Below are 23,736 nucleotides of genomic sequence, written 5' to 3' on the forward strand. Positions count from 1 at the left end.
CCCCTCATGATTTTATAAACCTCTAAAGGGAGGTTAACAGCCCCAGCCTATTCAACCTCTCCGTGTAGCTCAAATCCTCCAACCCTGGCAACACCCTTGTAAATCTTTTCTGACCCCTTTCAAGTTTCACGACATCTTTCCGATAGGAAGGAGACAAGAATTGCATGCAATATTCCAACAGTGGCCTAACCAATGTCCTGTACAGCCGCAACATAACCTCCTAACTCCTGTACTCCTGACCAATATGGGAAAACGTACCAAACGCCTTCTTCACCATCCTATCTACCTGCGACTCCACTTTCAAGGAGCTATGAACCTGCACTCCAAGGTCTCTTCAGCAACACTCCCTAGGACCTTACCATTAAGTGTATTCCCGCAAAGATATTTAAATCTGTATATCCTCCAGCAAGTGGTGGGCGGCACGGTGGCACAGTGGTTAAGCACTGCTGCCTCACAGCGCCAGAGACTGTGTGAAGTTTGCACATTCTCCCCGTGTCTGTGTGGGTTTCCTCCAGGTGCTCCAGTTGCCTCCCACAGTCCAAAGATGTGTAGGTCAGGTGAATTGGCCATGCTAAATTGCCCGTAGTGTTAGGTAAGGGGTAGATGTAGGGGTATGGGTGGGTTGTGCTTCGGCGGGGCAGTGTGGACTTGTTAGGCCGAAGGGCCTGTTTCCACACTGTAAGTAATCTAATCTCAGTATTACTATAAATGTGCCGTTCTTTAAAGCTTGTACTCTTGTATATGCCAATACTATTTTAAATTGAATAATTGTAAAGCTTGTGAGACTTGATACTGCAGTATTGCCTTTATTTGTTGTTCTTTTTAAATCCGTATCTCCATAATACTGCGTTGAGTTCTTCAATAAAGCTTTAAATAATATTATTGACTGCTCTGTAGTAACTTACTTCTTTCAAGTTTGTAAAATTGTTTCTTTCTAATAGTGTAAATTTGTATTGGCTTACTGGGTTTTCCAACCTTTTTGAGGGCTTTCCCTTTTTGAACAATTAAAATGGTGGATGCACACATCTTCTAAGGATTTTCTGCCTTCTGCTGGCAAGATGGAGTTCTTCCATACTTTTCTAGCGGGATGTTTTCCCAGTTTGCATAATCCAAAATATCAGCCACTTTGCTCGACATGAGTTTCAAAGTAAAGTCCTCTGGCAGTGGCCTTCATAAATCTTTCATCAAAATCCCAGTATAATTACAGAGCCCTGACCCTTTACACCTTTAATTTTCCTCGACTTTTCTTCTTTCACCAGGCTCTTACACGAAACTGCTTTAAATTCGCTTGGGTTCAGTTTAAATAAATGCTGAGGTCTTTCCGAGGCTGTGCTTCCAATCTAGATATTTTTCAGGCCCTTTCACTATTCCTTGTTCCCCTGGGGTATTTCTAACTTTACATCGTGGAGCCTTAAGATGCTGCTTACAAAGTCTCCATCACTAAGACCTTAGCATTTCTAAGTGTAACTGGACTTTCTCTCTTTTCCTCATCCAAACATTTATGCCTGCGCTTCTTATCACCTTCTGGATGAAGTTTTGCCTTTGGAGTGCGGTGCTTGTCATCTTACTGCCGCCATAGCTGATGCTGTATCTCTCTCTCTCTCTCTCTCTCTCTCTGTTGCATTTCAGCTGTTAGCCTCCTGTCTGTGTCTTCTTAAAGCATTGATGCTTTTAAAGTGTGGACCCACTGACTTGAAATATTTTCTTTTCTAATGGATTTTCTCTTTTTTTGGTGGAGGCCAGATCCACACCAGTACAACAATGTATTATTTTCTAGATGCCACTTCCTGGCACCTTTGTGGTATTTGCTACCTCGACCAGTATGTGGTGCTATGAGGTTGTACACTGCCACCAAATCCTCCATTGTCTTTACTTTGTCTCGGGCCTGTGCATGTTAGTTGGAGAGAATACACCATCATGGAGTCGCTACAGTAGAGGCCGTGTTCTTAGATATCAAGAAGTTTACTGTGTCATAGCAGTGAGTTTTAATATTCAGTCACAGGATGAGGGCATCACTGGCTCTGCCAACATTTATTACCCAGAGGGCAATTAAGAGTCAGCCACATTGCTGTGGGTCTGGAGTTGCACATAGGTCAGACCAGGTAAGGATAGCAGTTTCCTTCTCTAAAGGACATTACTGATGGGGTTTTCCAAACAATCAATAACGGTCATCATTAGACTCTCAGTCCCAGACTTTTACTGAATTCATGGTGGGATTCAAACCCAGGGTCCCGGGTCATTACCCAGGTTTCTGGGTTAGTAGTCCAAAAAACACCTCCCTAAACAGTACAGATCCTATTGGTCAGGCATAATTAGTAGGACCTTAGGGGAGTTGTTATAGCTACATCTGCTCTCTCTGAAAGCTAGAGTCAAACTTCTTGTATCTACCCACAGATTTTGTGTGATATGAGTAGAATCAGTGCAGCTGATGGAGCATGAACATTAATCCCTTCAGAACCACTAACTTATATAACATCCATCATGGCAGGTTCTTAATAAAATACTTTGTTCATAACTTGATCAGGAACTTTGATGATATTGAGTGATGCCATAGCCCCTATCTTAGTACCTGCGTTTTACACTCTCCCCAGGAACTGAATTTAAGGTCAACTATAACTTATGGTAGATGGGGGAAGAATCATCAAGAAAAAAGAACCTTAATGAAAGATCTGGCCACAGTCAAAGTAGTACCATCAACTTGGAAATAAACACCAAACTAATGTTTAAAAATCCTCAAGATCTTTAAGAGGGTGGGAAGATGGAAGGAAGAACATGGGTTTTGCAGTTTTGAGTTCCTGGGAAAGAATAGGTCATCAGGGGATGGTGAGATGGGTCTTAATTTTGATAAACTGAGGTTGGAAATGGAAGAACAGTATTCAAGAGGAGGAGAAATAATTTTTTAAAAATTATGAGGAGCAACAGCTGTGTGTCAAGGTTGGGTTATTAAGTACATTCAAAGCTGGGAGAGATTATTAATGAGTAAGGAAATTAATGGTAATGGGGAAAAGGCAGGAAAGTGGAGTGGAGGATCATCAGGTCAGTCATGATCTCAGGGAAATGGTGGAGCAGGCTCAATGGGCTGAATGGCCAATATCTTGTGGTCTTAAGGAAATGATGATACTGTTAATGAAATGGAGGGAAGTGAGACATTTTACCTGTATTTAGGTGATAAGGTTTAATTCCGAGCATGTTATTTCTCACTGCTCCCCTCCCAGAATTTGGTTTATTCTGGAATCTCAGTTATAAATACATGTGAACGCATTTACCATTGATATCTGCTCTATGGTGTACAGATAACTGTATATTACTTACCTTTCTTACATTCACAATATGGTGATTGCATTGGTGTTGAAGCAGAGAGGAACATTAAATATTAACAAGTTAACCATGGACAATTGGAGCAAACTATTTGACATCTCTATATTCTGTGCCAACAGTGCAGTTTAACTGTGGTTTCATCAGCACACCATTGCTACACTTCCAGGTCATACAAACTTAACTTCCAGGACATTTGGGTTAAAAATCACACAACACCAGGTTATGGTCCAACAGGTTTAATTGGAAGTACTAGCTTTCAGAGCACTGCTCCTTCATCAGGTGGTTCTGAAGGAGCAGTACTCCAAAAGTTAGTGCTTCCAAATAAACCTGTCGGACTATAACCTGGTGTTGTGTGATTTTTAACTTTGTACACCCCAGTCCAATACCAGCATTTCCAAATCAGGACATTTGGGGATAGTGCTGCATGCATTCTCCAGAGTGATGCCAATAATGAGGGTTCAATTCTTGCACTGGCTGAGGTTACCATTAAGCACCTTTTCAACCTTTCCCAACCTTTCCCCTCGAATTAGGTTTGAACCATCACCAGTTGTCTCTCTCTCTCTCTCTCCCTCTGTCTGTCTCTCTCTCTCTCTCTCTAATGGGAGAGAGACAGCGCTATTGTTAAGTAGAACTGTGGCAACGTTATTTTGCCCTAATTTTCACCATGGCCATTTTAAGCAGCTTCAGTTGCTTTTCAGAGATGTTTCAAATACACTGATTTTCCCCTCAAACAGTAAACTCCCCCCCATTTTCTTCTTGGTATTCCACACCACCAATCACCGCTCCGTGACAGCTACGCAGGTAAAATCACCTCTTTGGCTACATCTGAGAAGCCATGTGACTGTAGCCCAGAAGATCAATCCTTGTGATGTTCCTCGCGTGTCGAAACTGCTGTCTGGAGCACAGTAATCTGGAAGGCAATGGCCCAGTGGTATTATCACTAGACCAGATGATCCAGAAACTCAGCTAATGTTCGGGGAACCCAGATTCAAATCCTGCCATACAGGTGGTGGAATTTGAATTCAGTTATGAATCTGGAATTAAGGGACTAACAATGACCATGAATCCATTACCAGGAGGAGGAAAAAACAGCCATCTGGGTCACTAACGTGGAAACTGCCATCCTTACCTGAGTCTGGCCTACACATGACTCCAGATCTACAGCAATGTGGTTGACTTTTAGCTTCCTCCTGGGCAATTAGCGACTGGCTGCAAATGCTGGCCCAGCCAGCATGCCCTCATTCTGTGAATGAATGAAAAAAAAATCAACATCAGTGAAATGTCTGCTGGGGATGTGGAAAGGAGGAGGAGGGAGTGGGTGAGGGATAATGAGGGGGGATGGAGGAGGTGAAACCATTGCTCCAATATTACCGACTGAATGCTTTGGTTCTCCAACTTAGTTATTTGTTCCCAGTTCTCTTACTGAGACCCTGTCCACACAGTCTAGTCTTTTCAATTCTCTGATGGTTTATTCAGCTTCCTGAGAATTGCTGGACTCAGCAATACCTCGTTGACTTGAAACCTTTGGCATGGGTTCATAAAACCTTGTTCCATAACAACATTCAGCGTTTAATCACCAGGAGATTGACAAGTTCAGAAAAACTTACTGATATGAAGTACCCAAATCGACTTTATAAAATAAAGAATAATTTTCTGTTTTATTCACTATCAATCCAGAGATATTAAAGCAATGAATTGTTGAAATGACAAGAGAAACTGGAGACTGTGAAAACTTAAAAGAAAATGCAGATACACAGTTTAAAAATGGGTTTCTCCTTACGGGATTAATGTATGAGAGATAACAAGGTGCAGTTGTAGTTGCTGTTAAATCAGTTCCTTTTAAATAATTGGCAACATTTCGGAGAGGTTAAGAATTCCACTTGGAATTGTGAGTGAGCCACGCTGTGTGAAAGAAAGATCTTTGTGGATGAGTGCACAAGGTTTATTTATCGTGGAAAATGTGTACGGTCAGCTCCCACCCACACAACTAAACATTTCAGTTAGTGACGGGGAAGAGAATCTAGCAGGCTCGGGTGGGGGGGAGTTGGAGGGGAGGGGGGCTTAAAAATGTGTTGCTGGAAAAGTGCAGCAGGTCAGGCAGCATCCAAGGAGCAGGAGAATGATGGGGTGGGGAGCAGGGTTGGAGTGTGTACCAGGCTGAGGGGGGAATGGGGCTACAGCAGGCTGGAGGATTACTTAGATTACTTAGAACACTTACAGTGTGGAAACAGGCCCTTCGGCCCAACAAGTCCACACCACCCCGCCGAAGCACAACCCACCCATACCCCTACATTTACCCCTTACCAAACATTACGGGCAATTTAGCATGGCCAATTCACCTGACCTGCACATCTTTGGACTGTGGGAGGAAACCGGAGCACCCGGAGGAAACCCGGGTGGGATGGGGGTGGGAGTAGGGATGGAGTGTGCACCAGGCTGAGGGGGAGGTGGATATAGCAGGGCTGGGGTGTAGGTGGGAATGGGGATGGAGTGTGCACCAGGCTGAGGGGGGAGATGAGGGGGAGGTGGATATAGCAGGGCTGGGGGGTGGGGGGGGGGTGGGTGGGAGTGGGGATGGAGTGTGCACTAGGCTGAGGGGGAGATGAGGGGGAGGTGGGTATAGAAGGGGTGGGTGTGTGGGAATAGGGATGGAGTGTGCACCAGGCTGAGGGGGGAGATGAGGGGGAGGTGGGTATAGCAGGCTGGGGGGTTGGGGCAGGAGTGGGGACGGAGTGTATACCTGGATGAGGGGGAGGTGGGTATAGCAGGGCTGGGGGTTGGGGGGGTGGGAGTGGGGATGGAGTGTGCACCAGGCTGAGGGGGGGGGAGATGAGGGGGAGGTGGGTATAGCAGGGGTGGGGGTGTGGAAGTGGGGATGGAGTGTGCACCAGGCTGAGGGGGGGAGATGAGGGGGAGGTAGGTATAGCAGGGCTGGGGGGATGGGGAGGGGATGGGTGGGAGTGGGGATGGAGGGTGCACCAGGTTGAGGGGGGAGATGAGGGGAGGTGGGTATAGCAGGCTGGGGGGTGGGGCTGATTGCGGGCAAAGCAGGCTGAGGGTGGGTGTGTGGGTTTGATGGAGAGGAGGAGAGGGTAGCAGGCTGGGCGGGGTGGGGCGGTGGTGGTGGTGTTGGAGAGTGTACCAATAGGGGAAGTTGTAGCAGGCTGAGGCTGGGGCTGATGGGGAGGGGGGTTGGAGTCTACCAGGCTGGGTTAGGATTGATGGGCAGTGAGCTGAATTGTATGGCTGGATTGGCAGAGTGTGAAGTGGCAGATGGCATTCTCTGTCTGTTAAGTGCATGCTGTCGTTTCTCCCCTTCACTATAATGTAAAGTTTAAAAAACACAATTAAGGGGATAGTGAGAGACACAATAGGCCCACGTGCCTCTGGGTGAAGCAGCTGTTTTAGGAGACAATGGAGCCATCAGCCAAGCAAACAAGAGCCAACTGTTAGCCTCTGGACAAGCCCTGCCCAGCTTTCAAATCATCACCCAGTCTCCCTTGTTTTCTTATGATTTAAACCAATCACAAAACTGGATCTGACGGCTTCCCATCCTGACTTTTATTTTGAATTGCATAGCTCAAAACTAACTGCCTGGTTCCTGTCACTATGGCAACCCTAATTTTATTGTTCTTTAAGTAGTAGGTGCGTTATTAATCACTGAGTGGCTGTAATTGGCTTCCTTTTGAATATTCAAACTGCTTCTCTTTCTGAACTTTAAAGAGGCAGTTTGAACATTTCGTTTCGTTTTTGCACTCCCTGTCCTCCTGAACATCACACACACCCGCCCCACTGCCCTGTTCAACGTTACAAACTTTAGCAGCAGTGTCTGACACTGACATGATTTCCTCAGGCCTTACCCGAGTGAGGTAATTATTTCAGGGGTTTATTTGACCACGTTCCCCCCCCACCCACCCCCAGTGCCCCAACAACCCAGCCGTCCATGAAGTCAGCAGAACCCACTTCATGGGGACTTCGTCCAATCACAGTCTGCAGTGCAGCGACACCAGAATCAAGTACAAGATTACTGCCTCTGATCAATATCTCCAGAGTGCAAGCATAAATATGTCGGAGTATATTCCTTGGTTTGTGTGTGGCCTCGTGTGTGTACTTTGTGGGTTTTCTTCACTGACTGCCCGAGACCTTAGTACAACGAGGGTCCCAGTGAACAACAACACTGACCTGCTTTTATATAACCCCTTTAACACAGGAGTAAATATCAAACAATTTGACATGTGGCCACATTGGAACATATCAGGACAGGCGATCAGAAGCTTAACTGACCCATCGAAAAAAGAAATGAGAGGCCTTTCGAGCCTGCTCCACCAATCAATATGATTATCCTCTTCACTCCCCTGTTCCCGCTTTTGCTACGTACCCTTTGATCCCATCAGGCCTAAAAATGATATCAAACTCTTTGAAAACATTCAATCTTTTGGCCTCGACCATTCTCTGTGGCAGAGAATTCCACCGGCTCCCCACTCTCTGGGTGAAGAAATTCCTCCTCGCCTACTCCCATACCTTTGAATTAAGACCCCTGGTGCTGTACTGCCTAGTCTTCAGAAACTCGTCGTGTTTGAATTTTAAAGATTTCTATGAGACCCAACCCCCTTCCTCTCATTCTTCAGAACTCTAGTGAATATTGTTTTAATTAGACAGTGTCTCTTCATACATCAGTCCTGCCATCCCTGGAATCAGTCTGGTAAATCTTCACTACACTCTCTCCATAGCGAGAACATCTTTCCTCAGATAAGGAGACCAAAACTGCACATAGTATTCTAGGTGTGGTCTTACCGAGGCCCTGTACAATTGCGGCCAGACATCCTTGCTCCTGGATTTGAATCCTCTCATTACGAAGACCCCCAATACCGTTTACTTTCTTTACTACCTGCTGTACCTGCTTCTTCAGTGACCGGTCAAAGAGGACACCCAGTTTTCATTGCACGTCCCCCTTCCCCAATTTATCGCCACTCAGATAATAATCCGCCTACATGCTTTTACTGCCAAATTTATCTCACATTTATCCACATTATACCTCATTAGCCAAGCATTTGCTCACTCACTCAACTTGTCCAAATCACACTGAAGCATCCTCCTCACCGTTCACCCTCCCAGCCAGTGGAGTGTTTACAAACTGGAAGGCACAATCGAAATTAAACCTCCGTTTGTCAAAAATAGCCAAGAAGAGCAAATCAACCTTAGAATTATTGGGGTCTCTTTCTCTTGCACTGGGAAAAGAAATTGTTCTTTGACATCCAAATGTGGGAATTGGACATCTCTGAGATTCAATGGATGCCAGAAAGCAGTAGGACACCCACCCTCTCTGTGTGAACAGAGTCATACAATCAGACAGTACGGAAACAGACCATTCGGTCCAACCAGTTCAGGCTGAACTTAATCCCAAACTAAACTAGTCCCACTGCCTGCACTTGGCCCATATTCGTCCAAATATTTCTTATTCATGTACTTATCTAAATGTCTTTTAAACAACCAACCCCGTGTAAACAAACCGTCCTTCACGCCTTTTTAAAATTTCTCACTTCTCACTTTAAAAACAAGCCCCCTCCTCTTGAAACCACCCACCCTTAGGGAAAAGACACTTCTTTTCTTCTCTCTATTCCTGTTTTTCTTCTGCATCCAATCGTAATTCAAACTGTTTCATTTCCTTTCCTTTTTCTCCTTGCCATTGTCTCTAATTCACGAAGACTTTTAGTTTGAGGTAGCAATGAAAAGATACTCTGATCTTTGAAGTTATTTGATCATGAGGAATCAAATCGAATTACGATGTACCTTAACTTCAGTTCAACTTCAACAGCAAGCTTTCCCTCCCACTGTCTTCCCTCCCGTCCAGTACGTCTGAAACCTTGGGGCAGGAAGCAGCGTTTAAGGGGCTATGCAGGTGGTCACCCATCCATGATTCAAAGGGCCCGGAACCCTCTGACAGTACTTGGTACGCAAACACGAACATAAGCATCACCAGGCTGTGTCTTTCCTTTCTTATTCCTTTTCCTTCACTTTGGCAAAGACACAGCCTGCACACTGGGCCTGACTGGTGATGGGAGGGTGATGGGAGGGTAATGCCTCTGGAACGGGGGAGTTACCAGAGGAGAGCAGTGCCCATGGTCCTTTGCACCTTCTGCCGTGGTACCGTGGCAGCCGATGCACCACCACCTACGGTTTTGCACTGGGGTCCCCGCTGTGAGGAGCCAGCCTCAGAGCCTGACACAGTGCCAAGGAGAGGTGGAACCTGACCAGAGGAAAGAAGGAGTGTTCACTGGTGTGAAGTCTAAAGGAAACGGTCCTTCAAAAGGGGTTTCCAAAGTATGGAGTGACGAGACAGACATGGCACCATTGTGTTCTAAATGGCAGAATAGTGCCAGGAGACAGTAAGAAGTGAAGCAGCATCCAAGCACTGCATTATTTTAGACCACTTGGCAGTAGATAGTCTCTAAGGATAAGCAGTATTTTAACATATCAGACTGTGTTGATGTAAAGTGATAATTGATAGCCCCATGAGAGCACTGGCAGAATAAACAGCCTTTGTTGAGCTTGATGCAGGACACAGCAGCTTGTATCCTCAGTAAAAGTTGAACCTTTCTGCCTCCAGGCCCAGCCTTTTGACCCCTGACCCTTGCCAGCTGAGTGAGGATGACCTCCCGAGTGACCTGCAGTCCTTGTCTTGGCTGACATCTGTTGATGTCCCCCGTTTACAACAGATGGCGACAGGTCGCATGGACTTTAACCTGAGTGCCCAGAATCCAACGTTGACAACGCAAACAGGTAACACTGAAGCAGCAACAACAACTCACATTTACACAGCACCTGGAACATAATTAAACGTCTCAAGGCACTGAGAAGCCGATCTGGTTTCTGTCAACAACAACAACTTGTATAGCACCTATAATGTAATGAAACACACTTTCCACAAACATTATAAAAAACAGTGGGAGATCCTACACTTCCAGGTCCGCAGTGAGGCAGCTCACCTCCAGGGCAACTGGGGATGGGCAATAAATGGGGCGGCCTAATATCCCATGAACAAATACAAACAATGACACTCTACCAGCTGAGGAGATGTTAGATCAGGTGACCAAATCTTAGTCAAAATATTCGGGAATGTCTGAAAGTGGGAAAGCAAGGCAGTGTGGTGGAGGAAAGGAATTCCAGAGCTTGGGCCTTCAACAACTGAAGATATAGTCGCCAGTAGCAGAGCAGTTACAAAGGAGGCCTGATTGTACAGATATCTCAGAGGGTTCCGGGCTGGAGGAGATTACATGATAGGGAGAAGCAAGGCCATACAGGGATGTGAATTGAGAATGGGAATTTTAAACTCAAGCTATAGCTGACAGGGTGCTAAGGTAAGTGATTGGGGAACGGGATCTCTTTCAAGTTAAAACACAGACCCCACTGGTCAAGAAGTGAGTAATGGTAAAGTTAAATATAGGAGATGTGCTCCCATTGCTGACATTGAAGATAAAATTAAAATTCACCGACTTCTGCTGTTGTGAGTCTCAGTTGTACCAGAGTGCTCCTACTCCCTCTCCTCTCTATGGTGCACAGGGACCCTATAGTCTGATTCTAATGTAAGAGAGTCCCAGTATTGGTGGACTATCACAACAGAATAATCATAAAGACGATAATTATAGAATCCTTACAGTACAGACAGAGGCCATTTGGCCCATCAAATCCACACTGATCATCCACATATCATCCCACCCAGCCTGCACATCTTTGGACTGTGGGAGGAAATTGGAGCACCCGGAGGAAACCCAGTCAGACACAGGGAGATTGGGCAAACTCCACACAGACTGTTGCCCAAGGCTGTCTCTAGTGCAGCGAGGCAACAATGCTAAACACTATGCCACCCTGCCATCCAGGATGTTATGAGAAGCAGACAGAAATTTTGCAAGTGGGAACCATCTTTTGTCAATCTCACCCACTGCACAGTGAGTCACTAAAGAAGATTATACAGAATTGGCAGCAGGTTTCAGTTGTCCAGGATGCATGATGGGAGAGATGAGAGTTGATGGTACAAGAATACAAACCAACATCTAGAGAAACATGGCAGTAATGTTATAAAACTGGTAAAAATCCAGGTCTAAACAGAGACTGATATTATTGTGGACTATTCTTGCATTTTGCTAGTTCCAATTTCAGTTTCCTGAACTGAAACTTATTTACTTATTACTTAACACCTCCCATTGATTCCCTTAGGCCTGGTTCTCCATGACATGTCTAACAACATGACGCCAACATCAGTCCAAGGAGCCATGATCCAGGTACAGGCAACTATGCAGCATGGCATCATGGGATTGAACACCATGACCACACATGGGCAAAATGTAAGCTTGTGCCAATTATTGTTTTTTTGTAGAGTTAAGGAAGAGTAGAAAGGTCTAGAGGAGATTGTGATTTGCCTTTTCTAGTGAACACTGATTTCCCAAGCCCCCTCACTGAAGTGTGATGAACCCAGCATTAGTCTAGGTGAGACAGTTTGACTCTAATTACTTACTGAGCCACAAGTCTGGACGGAGATCAAGAGATATGTACAATTCTTTTTAAAGAAAACATAACAAAGATCTTTAGCGCCAGGAAAAATATTTGGACTCAAAAGGCTATTCTTATTTGATTGATGAATGCACTGTCCAATCTCCTCAGAGAACACCTTAGTCCATTGTCTCTTCAGACAGGCATCTAATTGCCTACTTGAGTGCAAATATTACGTGTACTGGTGTTCTATGATTATATAATTCACAATCCATACAATTTCTTCAATGAAACTATTCCATCTGGCTTAGTTCTAATCACTAACTTTAATTTGGTGTCTAATTTTAAATTTATGGGAGCTCTGCATCATTCCGCACAGAAATCCACTGACAACTTTAAAAGCAGATCATATAAGGATCAGCAAGGTGCTACAGTAAGGGATTGGAGATTATCACATCACTCTCCATATTCAATCTTCCCATTCAGTTTCCATCTGCAATGTTTGCATAATTAAGAAACACATGCTTTTTGAAGAAATAAGTTTATTGAATATAATTGGAAAAGGAGGAGAATCTAGCACTTTGTAGGGCAAAATGAGTTGTAAGAGACACCTGGAAAGTCTGGCTAGAAGGTCTCATCGGAAAAGAAGATGAATGCTGCAACACTTGAAAATAGAGGGAAATTTTGCAAATGAGAAGAGGCACAGGATAGAGGCATGGAAACTCCGACTTGAGCCAAAAAAACTGTGCACAACGATGTTTGAGGAGAATACAAAAGCTTGATACAGTCTTTCTGAGTGCTAAATATGATTTTCATTTCACTTAAAAATTAGAAATTAAACAAAACTATTTAGGAAGGATCTGAACCTCAAATCTGATTTTCAATCCTATCCCATTTCTTGCATTTTCAAGTAAATCATTGTAACGGTCGACATCAAAAAAATCTGACAAAAGAAATATGCAGAAGTTTTATAAATACTTAAAACACTGGAAATTACCTTTATTGATGAGAACTTTCTCTATTCCTCCTCAACCCCCTCCCCAAACTCCACTTTGATTTTGCAGTACTCTGTTACAGGACAACACCCATCTGGGTTTCAGACACAGCAGTCCCTTTACCAAGCACACTCTCAGCAGCTGTACAGTCTTTCACAACCTGGCCAGCAGGTACAGTATTCTTTCTTATTACACTTCACAATTCAGTCAACTTTTATCCTGTAGGATTCAGTTACATTACTTCGGACCTTGTGACTAGCCTGGCCTGTGGGATGTTGTCTTGAGGACAGCATTGTATTTTTTTTTTCAGATATCAAATGGATAAATTAAATGTGCAAAATGGAAAAAGATTATTAAAGCTGTGCTCCTTTCCAATCTTGCTCCAACATGAATTGGAAAGTGGCTACTGATCAGCATTGATTTAGAATGTCCCTGCAATGAGTTACAGCCCAACTGCACCCTCCAGTGGCTTCTAGAGGAATTGCATGTGTGTGTTTTTTTGCTGGGCCTGCTCATTTGCATTCTATTGTGCCAGGAATTGTACGTAAACCACTAAACTGCGTGTGAAATCTATGGAACACAACATGTAATTTAGAACGATTGAAGTATCGGATAATTGGAGACAGGCTTGCAGCCAAGTTGAGGTCACACAGAATGCAATGGTTTCAAGTGGGAGTGGCCTGGGTGTGATTTTTCTGCAATGAGTAAATTCCTATAGTGAACAGACATTTGTTGAAATTAGAGTCTAGATTAGACTGGTGCTGGAAAAACACAGCAGGTCAGGCTGCCTCCAAGGAGCAGGAAAATTGACATTTCAGGCAAAAGCCTTTCATCAGGAATGGAGGCAGGGAACGTCCAGGGTGGAGAGATAAATGGGAGGGGGGTGCAGTTGGGTGGAAGGTAGCCAAGAGTACAATAAGTGGATGGAGGTGGGGATGAAGGTGATAGGTCAGAGATGAGGTTGGAGCGGATAGATGGGAAGGGAGATTGGCAGATAGGACAGGTCATGAGGATGGTGCTGAGCTGGAAGGTTGGAACTAGAGTAAGGTGGGGGGAGGGGAAATGAGGAAACTGTTGAAATCCACATTGATGACCTGGGGTTGAAGTGTTCCGAGGCAGAAGATGAGGCGTTCTTCCTCCAGATGTCGGGTGGTGAGGGAATGGCGGGTGGAGGATGCCCAGGACCTCCATGTCCTTGGCAGAGTGGGAGGGGGAGTTGAAATGTTGGGCCAAGGGGCGTTGGGGTTGATTTGTGCGGGTGTCCTGGAGATGTTCTCTAAAGCTCTCTGCGAGAAGGTGTCCAGTCTCCCCAATGTAAAGGAGACTACTACAGATACAATAAATGACATTTGTGGATGTGCAGGTGAAACTTTGATGGATGTGGAAGGCTCCTTTGGGGCCTTGGATGGAGGTGAGGGGGCAAGTGTGGGCACAGGTTTTGCAATTCCAGCGGTGACAGAGGAAGGTGCCAGGAGGGGACAGCCGCTGTAAGGGCACGGACAGAGATTGGTGATCTGCTAAGCATCATCCTTCAGGCTGTGAGGGATAAACCCTGGGGTTAATACAAATCAAAATCAAAATGCTGTGGATGGTGGAAATTTCAAGTTAAAAAAGGAGTGCTAGACAAATTCAGCAAATATCGGGAGAGAAACAGAGCTAAAGTTTCTGAGTCTGCATATGACTCTTCTTTGCAATTAAAGAGAGACATGGACAAGTGATGGGTTTTATGCTGTCCAAATAGGTGTAAAGGAACAAGTGAAAAAGAGGGAAGGTTAGAGAAGGCTGGAGGGTGAGGGAGATCAAAAGGCAAAGAGAATGTAATGATTGTAAAGAGAGGTGGATCCTGATTAGGTGTTTGTCGTAAATATTAGGAGCAAAATGTAGCTCAGTTGCTGACTGCAAAACCAAAAAAAAAATCAGATATCTGTGAGGGAATGGAGGAAACAAAACAGAGGACAGAGGTCATGATCTGAAATTGTTTGGCTCAACGTTGATCCTGAAAGCTATAAGGTGCTGAAATAGAAAACGAGGTGCTGTTCCTTCAGCTTGCATTGGGCCTTCGTGGACACTGTAACTGGCCTAGGTTAGAAACTGCAGCATGAGAGCAAACTGTGTGAAATGGTGAAGGACCAGAAGGCCTAGGTCATGCTTGTTGGTGGAAAGGAGACGATTTACAAAGCAGTCACCCAGCTTGTGACTCCAATGTTGAGGAGACCATATTATAGACAATAGACAATAGATGCAGGAGTAGGCCATTCTGCCCTTCGAGCCTGCACCGCCATTCAATATGATCATGGCTGATCATTCCTAATCAGTATCCTGTTCCAGCCTTATCTCCATACCCCTTGACTCCACTATCTTTAAGAGCTCTATCCAATTCTTTCTTAAAAGAATCCAGAGACTGGGCCTCCACTGCCCTCTGGGGCAGAGCATTCCACACAGCCACCACTCTCTGGGTGAAGTAGTTTCTCCTCATCTCTGTCCTAAATGGTCTACCCCGTATTTTTAAGTTGTGTCCTCTGGTTCGGCACTCCCCCATCAACGGAAATATGTTCCCTCCTGCCAGAGTGTCCAGTCCTTTCATAAGCCTATACGTTTCAATCAGATCCCCTCTCAGTCTTCTAAACTCAAGGGTATACAAGCCCAGTCGCTTCAGTCTTTCCGTGTAAGGCAATCCTGCCATTCCAGGAATTGACCTCGTGAACCTACGCTGCACTCCCTCAATAGCCAGAATGTCTTTCCTCAAATTTGGAGACCAGAACTGTACACAGTACTCCAGGTGTGGTCTCACCAGGGCCCTGTACAGCTGCAGAAGCACCTCTTTGCTTCTATACTCAATCCCTCTTGTTATGAAGGCCAGCATGCTATTAGCCTTCTTCACGACCTGCTGTACCTGCATGCTTGCCTTCATTGACTGGTGGACAAGAACACCCAGATCTCTCTGAACAGCCCCTTTACCTAATTTGATACCATTGAGGTAGTAATCTGCCTTCCTGTTCTTGCCACCAAAGTGGATAACCAGACATTTATCCACATTAAACTGCATCTGCCATGCATCTGCCCACTCACCTAAATTGTCCAGGTCACCCTGTAATCCCCTAACATCCTCATCACATTTCACCCTACCACCTAGCTTTGTGTCATCAGCAAATTTGCTAATGTTATTGCTGATACCATCTTCTATATCATTTACATATATTGTAAAAAGCTGCGGTCCCAGCACGGATCCCTGCGGTACCCCACTGGTCACTGCCTGCCATTTCGAAATGGAGCCGTTAATCACTACCCTTTGTTTCCTATTAGCCAACCAATTCTCTATCCAATCTAGTACTTTGCCCCCAATCCCGTGCGCCCTAATTTTACTCACTAACCTCTTGTGTGGGACTTTATCAAAAGCTTTCTGAAAGTCCAGGTACATTACATCCACTGGATCTCCCTCGTCCATCTTCCGAGTAACATCCTCAAAAAATTCAAGAAGATTAGTCAAGCATGATTTCCTCTTCATAAATCCATGCTGACTCTGTCCTATCCTGTTACTATTATCCAGATGTGCCGTAATTTCATCCTTTATAATAGACTCCAGCATCTTTCCCACCACTGAGGTCAGACTAACTGGTCTATAATTTCCTGCTTTCTCCCGCCCACCCTTCTTAAAAAGTGGCACAACATTAGCCGCCCTCCAATCCTCAGGAACCAACCCCGATTCTATTGAACTCTGGAAAATAATCACCAGCGCATCCACGATTTCCCGAGCCACCTCCTTCAGTACCCTGGGATGCAGGCCATCAGGTCCCGGAGACTTATCAACCTTCAGACCTAACAGTCTCTCCAACACCAAATCCTGGCAAATAGAAATTCCCTTAAGTTCAGGTCCTTCAGCCACTGTTACCTCAGGGAGATTGCTTGTGTCTTCCCCAGTGAACACAGATCTGAAGTACCCATTTAATTCCTCTGCCATTTCTTCGTTCCCAGTAATATATTCCCCTGTTTCTGTCTTCAAGGGCCCAATTTTTGTCCTAACCATTTTTTTGCCTTGGACATACCTAAAAAAGCTTTTACTATCCTCCTTTATATTCTTGGCCAGTTTACCCTCGTACCTCATTTTTTCTCTGCGTATTTCCTTCTTACTAATCCTCTGTTGTTCTTTAAAAGCTTCCCAGTCCTCCGTTTTCCCGCTTATCTTCGCTAAGTTATACTTTTTCTCTTTTAACCTTATATGTTTCTTTACTTCCCTTGTCAGCCACGGCCGCCCATGTCTCCTCCTGGGATCTTTCTTCCTTTTAGGAATGAACTGATCCTGCATCTTCTGCATTATACACAGAAATATCCACCATTGTTCCTCCACGGTCTTCCCTGTTAAGGTATTAAACCATTGAACTTTGGCCAGTTGCTCCCTCATAGCTCCATATTTCCCTTTATTCAACTGAAATATTGTCACTTCAGATTGTACCCACTCCCTCTCAAATTGCAGATTGAAGCTTATTGTATTATGGTCACTACTTCCCAATGGCTCCTTCACTTCGAGGTCACTGACCAATTCTGGTTCGTTACACAATACCAGATCCAGAATCGCCTTATCCCTGGTCGGCTCCAGCACCAGCTGCTCTAAAAATCCATCTCTGAGGCACTCCACAAAGTCTCTTTCTTGAGGCCCGATACCATCCTGATTCACCCAGTCTACCTGCATGTTAAAATCCCCCATAACAACTGTAGTAACATCTTTGCGACAAGCCAATTTCAGCTCCTGATTCAACTTACCTCCAACATCCAGACTACTGTTTGGGGGCCTGTAGATGACTCCCATGAGGGTCTTTTTACCCTTAGTGTTTCGAAGCTCTATCCACACTGACTCTACATCCCCTGACTCTAGGTCCGCCCGCGCAAGGGACTGAATATCCTCCCTTACCAACAAGGCCACCCCACCCCCTCTGCCCGTCAGTCTATCCTTACGATAACACATGTAGCCTTGAATATTCATTTCCCAGGCCCTGTCCCCATGAAGCCACGTCTCAGTTATCCCCACAATATCGTATCTGCCAATATTGTGAGCAGTGTAGTAAGTGGAAAGAGTACAAGTAAATTATAACTAAGAGAAGTATTTGGACAGGTGGTAAAAGAGCAAGAATCCCACCTCCTGCAAATTGCATGGGAAGATTCTATGGAGAGGGATGACGTGTGGGAATGATAGAAGAATGAACCATCCAAGGCCCCAACTGCTTTCCAGGTGAAACAGTGATTTGCTTGCACCTCTTGGCATTTAGATCACTGCCTTCACTGCTCACAGTGCTTAACACTGGAGAGGCCAAATGGAGATTGGGTGGCCATTTTGCACAATACCCCCACTCAAAGAACTAGCAACCCTCAGATCTTATGGTCTCTTACCATTTCACACACCATCTTGCTCACATTTCTGCCTTAGACCAACTACAGTCTTCCAGCAAAGGCCAACTCGGGTTAGAGGAACACCTGATATATTTTCTCCTTTTGAAAACTGTTTGCATTGTTTTAAATCCCTTGTACTTTAATGCACCACTCTGTGCCTAAGTGGCACCTCTGCAAAAAGAGGTGAGTAGAAAAATGAGTGGGTGTTAGTTTGTCCCATCTTAGTTATCCGTCCCTATGACGAGACTAGGGACAGAAGAAACTAATAAGTTAAGGTTTTACTGCCACATTTTGCTATTCCTTTGGTTTTCTGTATGTTGACTTTTTCTGTTGTCTTATGCGCTGTTTCTTACTCTTCAGTGCTCTCCTGGAAATATTTACAGCCCAACTTACCATACACAGTCTCAGTATGCACAGCCCCGACTTGCAACTCACAGTGACCAGGACCTCCAACCCAAGACCTACCCCAAACCCATCTATTCTTACAGGTATGTAATGCCAGCATATTGCTCCCCACATCTGTTATGAGGATGTTGCTTTCAATGTAATCAATAGATGTGTAATCAAAGAAGATGGGAAACTTCTGTCCAACCTTGCACTAGTCTGAAGTGATGTTTGGAATGACTAAATCTTCACACTTTTAGGTAGCTGAGTGAAGAAATCATAATATAGGAGCAGGAATAGGCCATTCAGCCCCTCAGACCTGTTCTGCAATTGGTTTTGGCCTATCTCAATATGCCTGCCGTTGGCCCATACCCCTTTAATACCTTTGCTTAACAAAAATGTATCTACCTCAAGTTTAAAATTTACAACTGATCCAGCATCTGCTGTTGCTGCTTCTGGAAGAGAGTACTAAACCAACATCTCTCCTGAACAGTCTGGCCCTAATTCATAAACTATACCTCCAACCAGTAGAAATAGTTTAACTTTATCAACCCTGTCTTTTCCTGTTAATATCATGAAGACTTTAATAAGATCACTCCTTAACCTTCTAAACCTAGTAAAACAGGCCTAATTTGTATAATTTCTCCTCATAACCTAACCCCTGAAGTTCACATATCATTCTTGTAAACCCACTTTGTATTCCTTCCAAGGCCAATCTATCCTTCCTAAGGTGCGGTGCCCAGACCTACTCACCATACCCCAAGGGGGGGGGATGTAATCATGGTTTTGTGTAACTGTAGTATTACTTCTGTGTCCTTATACTCCAGTTGTCTAGATATAAAGGTCAGCATTCCATTAGCTTTCTCGATTTTTTTCAAGACTTGTTTGTGATCTATGTACCTGAACGGCCCGCTACAGCTCTTTGGATATCCACTATATTTAACTTCATATTTTTTACAATGTATCTTGATTTTTTGATTTGAAATGGACAGTCTCACTTGTGCTTACATTGAACTCTACCTGCCACAGTTCTGCCCATTTACTTAGCGTAAAATTATAAAGGGATACTGAGAGACTATCACCTGCACTGACAACAATGCCAACTAACATTTCAAGTATCAAAAATTTGGATATATGACTATCTATGCCATTATCCAAGTTGTCAATAAATAATGTGAGTAATTGAGGTCCCAACTCAGAACCCAGTGGGACACCTCTGGTCACATCCTACCAGTTTGTGTACCTACCCATTATCACTCCAGTCTGTCTCCAACCACTCAACCAATTTCCCAGCCATGTCAGTAATTCCTCCTCCGTTCCATGAGCATCTACCTTCCGTAACAGTGCGACTTTATCAAATGCCTTTTGGACGTCCATATAAACAACATCCATAGAAATTTCACTATCTTAGTCACCTCCTCAAATAATTCAATGGGGTCTGTCATATATGACTGTCAGGCATAACTGGCCTGTCATGAATCCATGCTTGGTCTCCCTGATTAGCAGCCAATTTTTAAAGTGTTCAATTATCCTATTGTTGATGATAGACTGTAACAATTTCCCCAGCACAGATGTCAGGCTAACTGATCTGTAATTCCCTGGTTTTCCTCTTTCCTAAAACACACGTGACATATACGAAAGTGGAGAGACATGTGCATCATCTACAAAGAGTCCCTCAAATACTTCATTTGCATTGTGCTGGTTTTATCTAATATTTCATGCTTCTGCTCTTTAACTAATATCTGGGTTATCCCTCTCCTTTGCAAAGGCAAAGACAAAATACTAATTTAGAACCTTGCTCACATTTTCTTCATTCACAGTCAAGTCACCAAATGCATCGCTGATAAGCCTAACCCTTTCCTTAGTCATAATCTGGCTGATGAAATATGCCTCATGTTTTCTACTTGGACGTGCCCGATATAAAATTAACTTGAAGCTATCTGAAATCAGTTCCGAATAGTCCAATAACCACTTCACCGAACTGTTCTCAATTTGATACAAGTTGGCAGTCTTTACTAGCAGAACAGACAAGGATGACCACTTTGGGAAGTGAAAGTGTGATACTGGTACAGTTAGGATACCAGTATGTGGTTAAGGGGTTTGGTAGAGTGCAGAGGACCGTCCTTGTGCTACAGATAACCTGTGTTTAGTACTGATTGAGTGACCAGAATGGTAAAAGGTCCAATTCTCTTGCAATGACAGCTACAATAGGACAAAACTTGGCAAACAAAACCACAAACAAATCTCTAAAGTATGGTTTATGGGCATCATTCTTCTAGCCTTAGACTGTTTCTTGCATTTATTTAATTGACAGCTGCCTGATTGCCATGGCACTGAAGAACAGCAAGACAGGAAGTCTCCCAGTCAGTGAGATCTACAGCTTCATGAAGGAGCACTTTCCCTATTTCAAGGTAGGAGATTGATGAAACATACAGAATCGTCCCATTAAGTTCAAAAGTACAGTAAAGTAGCCATCACAACGGCCATCTCCATTCACAGAAAAAGCACAAGGGTTGTTAAGGGGGGATGATTCTTTCAAGATTTTCTCTCTCAGGAATCTCTCTTGCTTCTGCCCTGAAATATATGACCAAGGAATTGCCATCAAGAAACTTTATTCTTTTATTCCAAAACTCAAGCTAGCTCTGCTGGCTGCAAAGTTCTTAAACAGAATGATCATTGAATCCCTGTAATGCAGCTAGTGGCCTCTCGGCCCATCAGGTCTGCACCAACCCTCCAAAGAGCACCCCATCCAGACCCCGCATTTACCATAGCTAACCCAGCTAACCTGCACAACCCTCGATCAACCTCTGGGTTATGAGTCCAGCATGCTCCTGCTGCACCACTCTGCTACTGTGGTGATTTTAAGCAATTTAAATTCTACAACTCATCAACAGAGATCCTGACTCTAATAATACCCATAATATGTCACCAAATTGGCAATTCACTCACTCATAGGTCATTTTGGTGGTTTATGTAGAGGTGTGGCATGTAGGAAGCTTTACAATGTATCATGCTGTGTCAGATGTTGCTTGTAACAAAAAGAATCACATTACTTAACACCCTTTGCTTAATCAGTATGAATTTTCCATTTGAGAACCAAAGAAAATTGGAAACAGATAGAAAGCATAAACTCTGTACCATCCATACTAATGCAATTTGCAGTTTGGTGTGGAAGGAGACCATTAGTTCTGAGCTTCCTTTCTGCGTAAGGACACTGAACCTCTGTTTCAGACTGCTCCAGATGGCTGGAAGAATTCTGTCAGGCACAACCTCTCGCTGAACAAGTGCTTTGAGAAGGTGGAGAACAAGCTGAGTGGGTCTTCACGGAAAGGGTGCCTTTGGGCACTCAACCCAGCCAAGATCGAAAAGATGGAGGAAGAGATGCAGAAATGGAAGCGCAAGGATCTTGGAGCAATTTGCAGGAGCATGGCAAACCCAGGTAATGATCAGTGGTGTTGGACGATAGAGGGGAGACAGAATTTCCTTCACAAATTGATATATTATGAGCAGATAATGGTGATGTTATGGCACTATACTCTACTATGTCAGTGCTTTCAAAAGATGTGAGAGACAAATATTGGTAGATGTCAACTTATGCGAGGCTCCCAGAAATCTCATCTTCTAACGACCTCTTTCTCACTGCAGATGAACTGGACAAATTGATATCTGATCGGCCAGAAAACTGCAGGAGACTGTCAAAATATTCAGAGAGAACAATCCACATGGCAACACAGGTGACCAGCACACAAGGAAGCCTCACGATGCCACATCTCCCCCACCAGTCTGTGGCTACCCTTTCCTTGCATCCCCTGCCTTTGCATCACCATATCCAACAGCAACAGCAGCAGACGAGGATTAGCCCTGACTCACCAGCACCGGCTCAGACCCCACCTCTCCACGCCATGCCAGATATTAGCCACAGTCCTTTATCACACCATGGAGCTAGCAGGGTTGCTTCTGATTTATTCTGCATGACAACAGATATGAACACTGACGTTGATGCCCTTGACCCAACCATCATGGACTTTGCATTGCATGGTGAGTAATCTCTGCAGAGATAAATATACATTGAAGCATTGTTTAAATGAAAGTACACTACTTCCCCATCATTATTCCTTTCTGGAAACAATAAACTTTGTGACTGCACTTGGGAAAATACCAACTCTTAGCATGGCATTTCAACTAAATCATAAAGAACATTAACAACAAACACAGAGAATGCTAGAGAAACTCAGGCGGTCTGACAGCATTTATAGAAAGAGAGTTAACATTTCGAGTCGGAAATAACTTCTTCAGAACTGAAAGATGTCGGAGTGTTGTTTTTAAATACTTTTGAGAGAGACAGAAGATGAGCAAGAGGGCAGATGGTGTAGTGCAAAAGACAGGTGGTGAAACAGAAAGAGATGCAAAATGGATGTAAACTCGAGCCTCAGTGGTTAGCACTGCTGCCTCACAGCACCAGGGTCCCAGGTTCGATTCCAGCCTCAGGTAACTGTCTATGTGGAGTTTGCACATTCTCCCGTGTCTGAGTGGGTTTCCTCCAGGTGCTCCGGTTTCCTCCCATAATCCAAAGATGTGCAGGTCAGGTAAATTGGCCATGCTAAATTGCCCATAGTGTTAGGTATGTTAGTCAGAGGGAATGGGTCTGGGTGGGTTAGGCTTCGGAGGGTCGATGTGGACTTGTTGGGCCGCAGGGCCTGTTTCCATACTGTCGGGAATCTAATCTAATCTAAACTAAAGTGGGAAAGGGAGAGAATGGGCTCTGTCTGCTAACAGCAAAGTATACAATATTAACAAATATTTGCAAATTGGAATTAGAATGCTCTGCTCCATCTCTCGTGATATTAATTAGAGTTGATCAGTGTGCAAAGGAAACTGACATGTCAAAGGAATGGAATGTGCTTATGAAGGCAAAAGCTGTTAAGAGATAGGAACTAAATGCTGGCTTATTTCAGGGAATTAATTTCCAAGTCAACAACAGCAGTCACTTTGTTCGAACGTCATAAATGCTTTGGTATTGTCTCATTTTGTGTGACAAATCCATTTACTACACCAGACATCACATGGACCTGAGTGAGATTGCAAATTTAGTACCCTACTGAGTAACTTTGTGCAACACAGGCTCACACAGCAGAGGGCTGAGGGTGTCCAGACCCATTTACAAAGAGGA

The 23,736-nt window shown here is 44.2% G+C and overlaps 1 protein-coding gene across 2 annotated transcripts in view; it reads left to right on the top strand.

Annotated features, from left to right (window-relative positions):
* The window catches only part of foxn4 (forkhead box N4), a 47,697-nt gene that overhangs the window by 18,846 nt on the left and 5,115 nt on the right, over positions 1-23,736 (top strand). The window contains exons 3-9 of one of the 2 annotated variants that reach the window (XM_072587878.1): positions 9,926-10,098; positions 11,533-11,597; positions 12,870-12,971; positions 18,543-18,670; positions 20,881-20,977; positions 21,798-22,005; positions 22,212-22,604. In XM_072587878.1, the coding sequence (XP_072443979.1) occupies positions 9,926-10,098; positions 11,533-11,597; positions 12,870-12,971; positions 18,543-18,670; positions 20,881-20,977; positions 21,798-22,005; positions 22,212-22,604 (1,166 nt within the window). Of the gene's footprint in view, positions 1-9,925; positions 10,099-11,532; positions 11,661-12,869; positions 12,972-18,542; positions 18,671-20,880; positions 20,978-21,797; positions 22,006-22,211; positions 22,605-23,736 lie in introns of both variants that reach the window. The other variant, XM_072587877.1, reaches the window with a different exon arrangement.

The sequence above is a fragment of the Chiloscyllium punctatum genome, chromosome 17, assembly GCF_047496795.1.
Source record: "Chiloscyllium punctatum isolate Juve2018m chromosome 17, sChiPun1.3, whole genome shotgun sequence".
NCBI classification, from domain to species: Eukaryota; Metazoa; Chordata; class Chondrichthyes; order Orectolobiformes; family Hemiscylliidae; genus Chiloscyllium; species Chiloscyllium punctatum.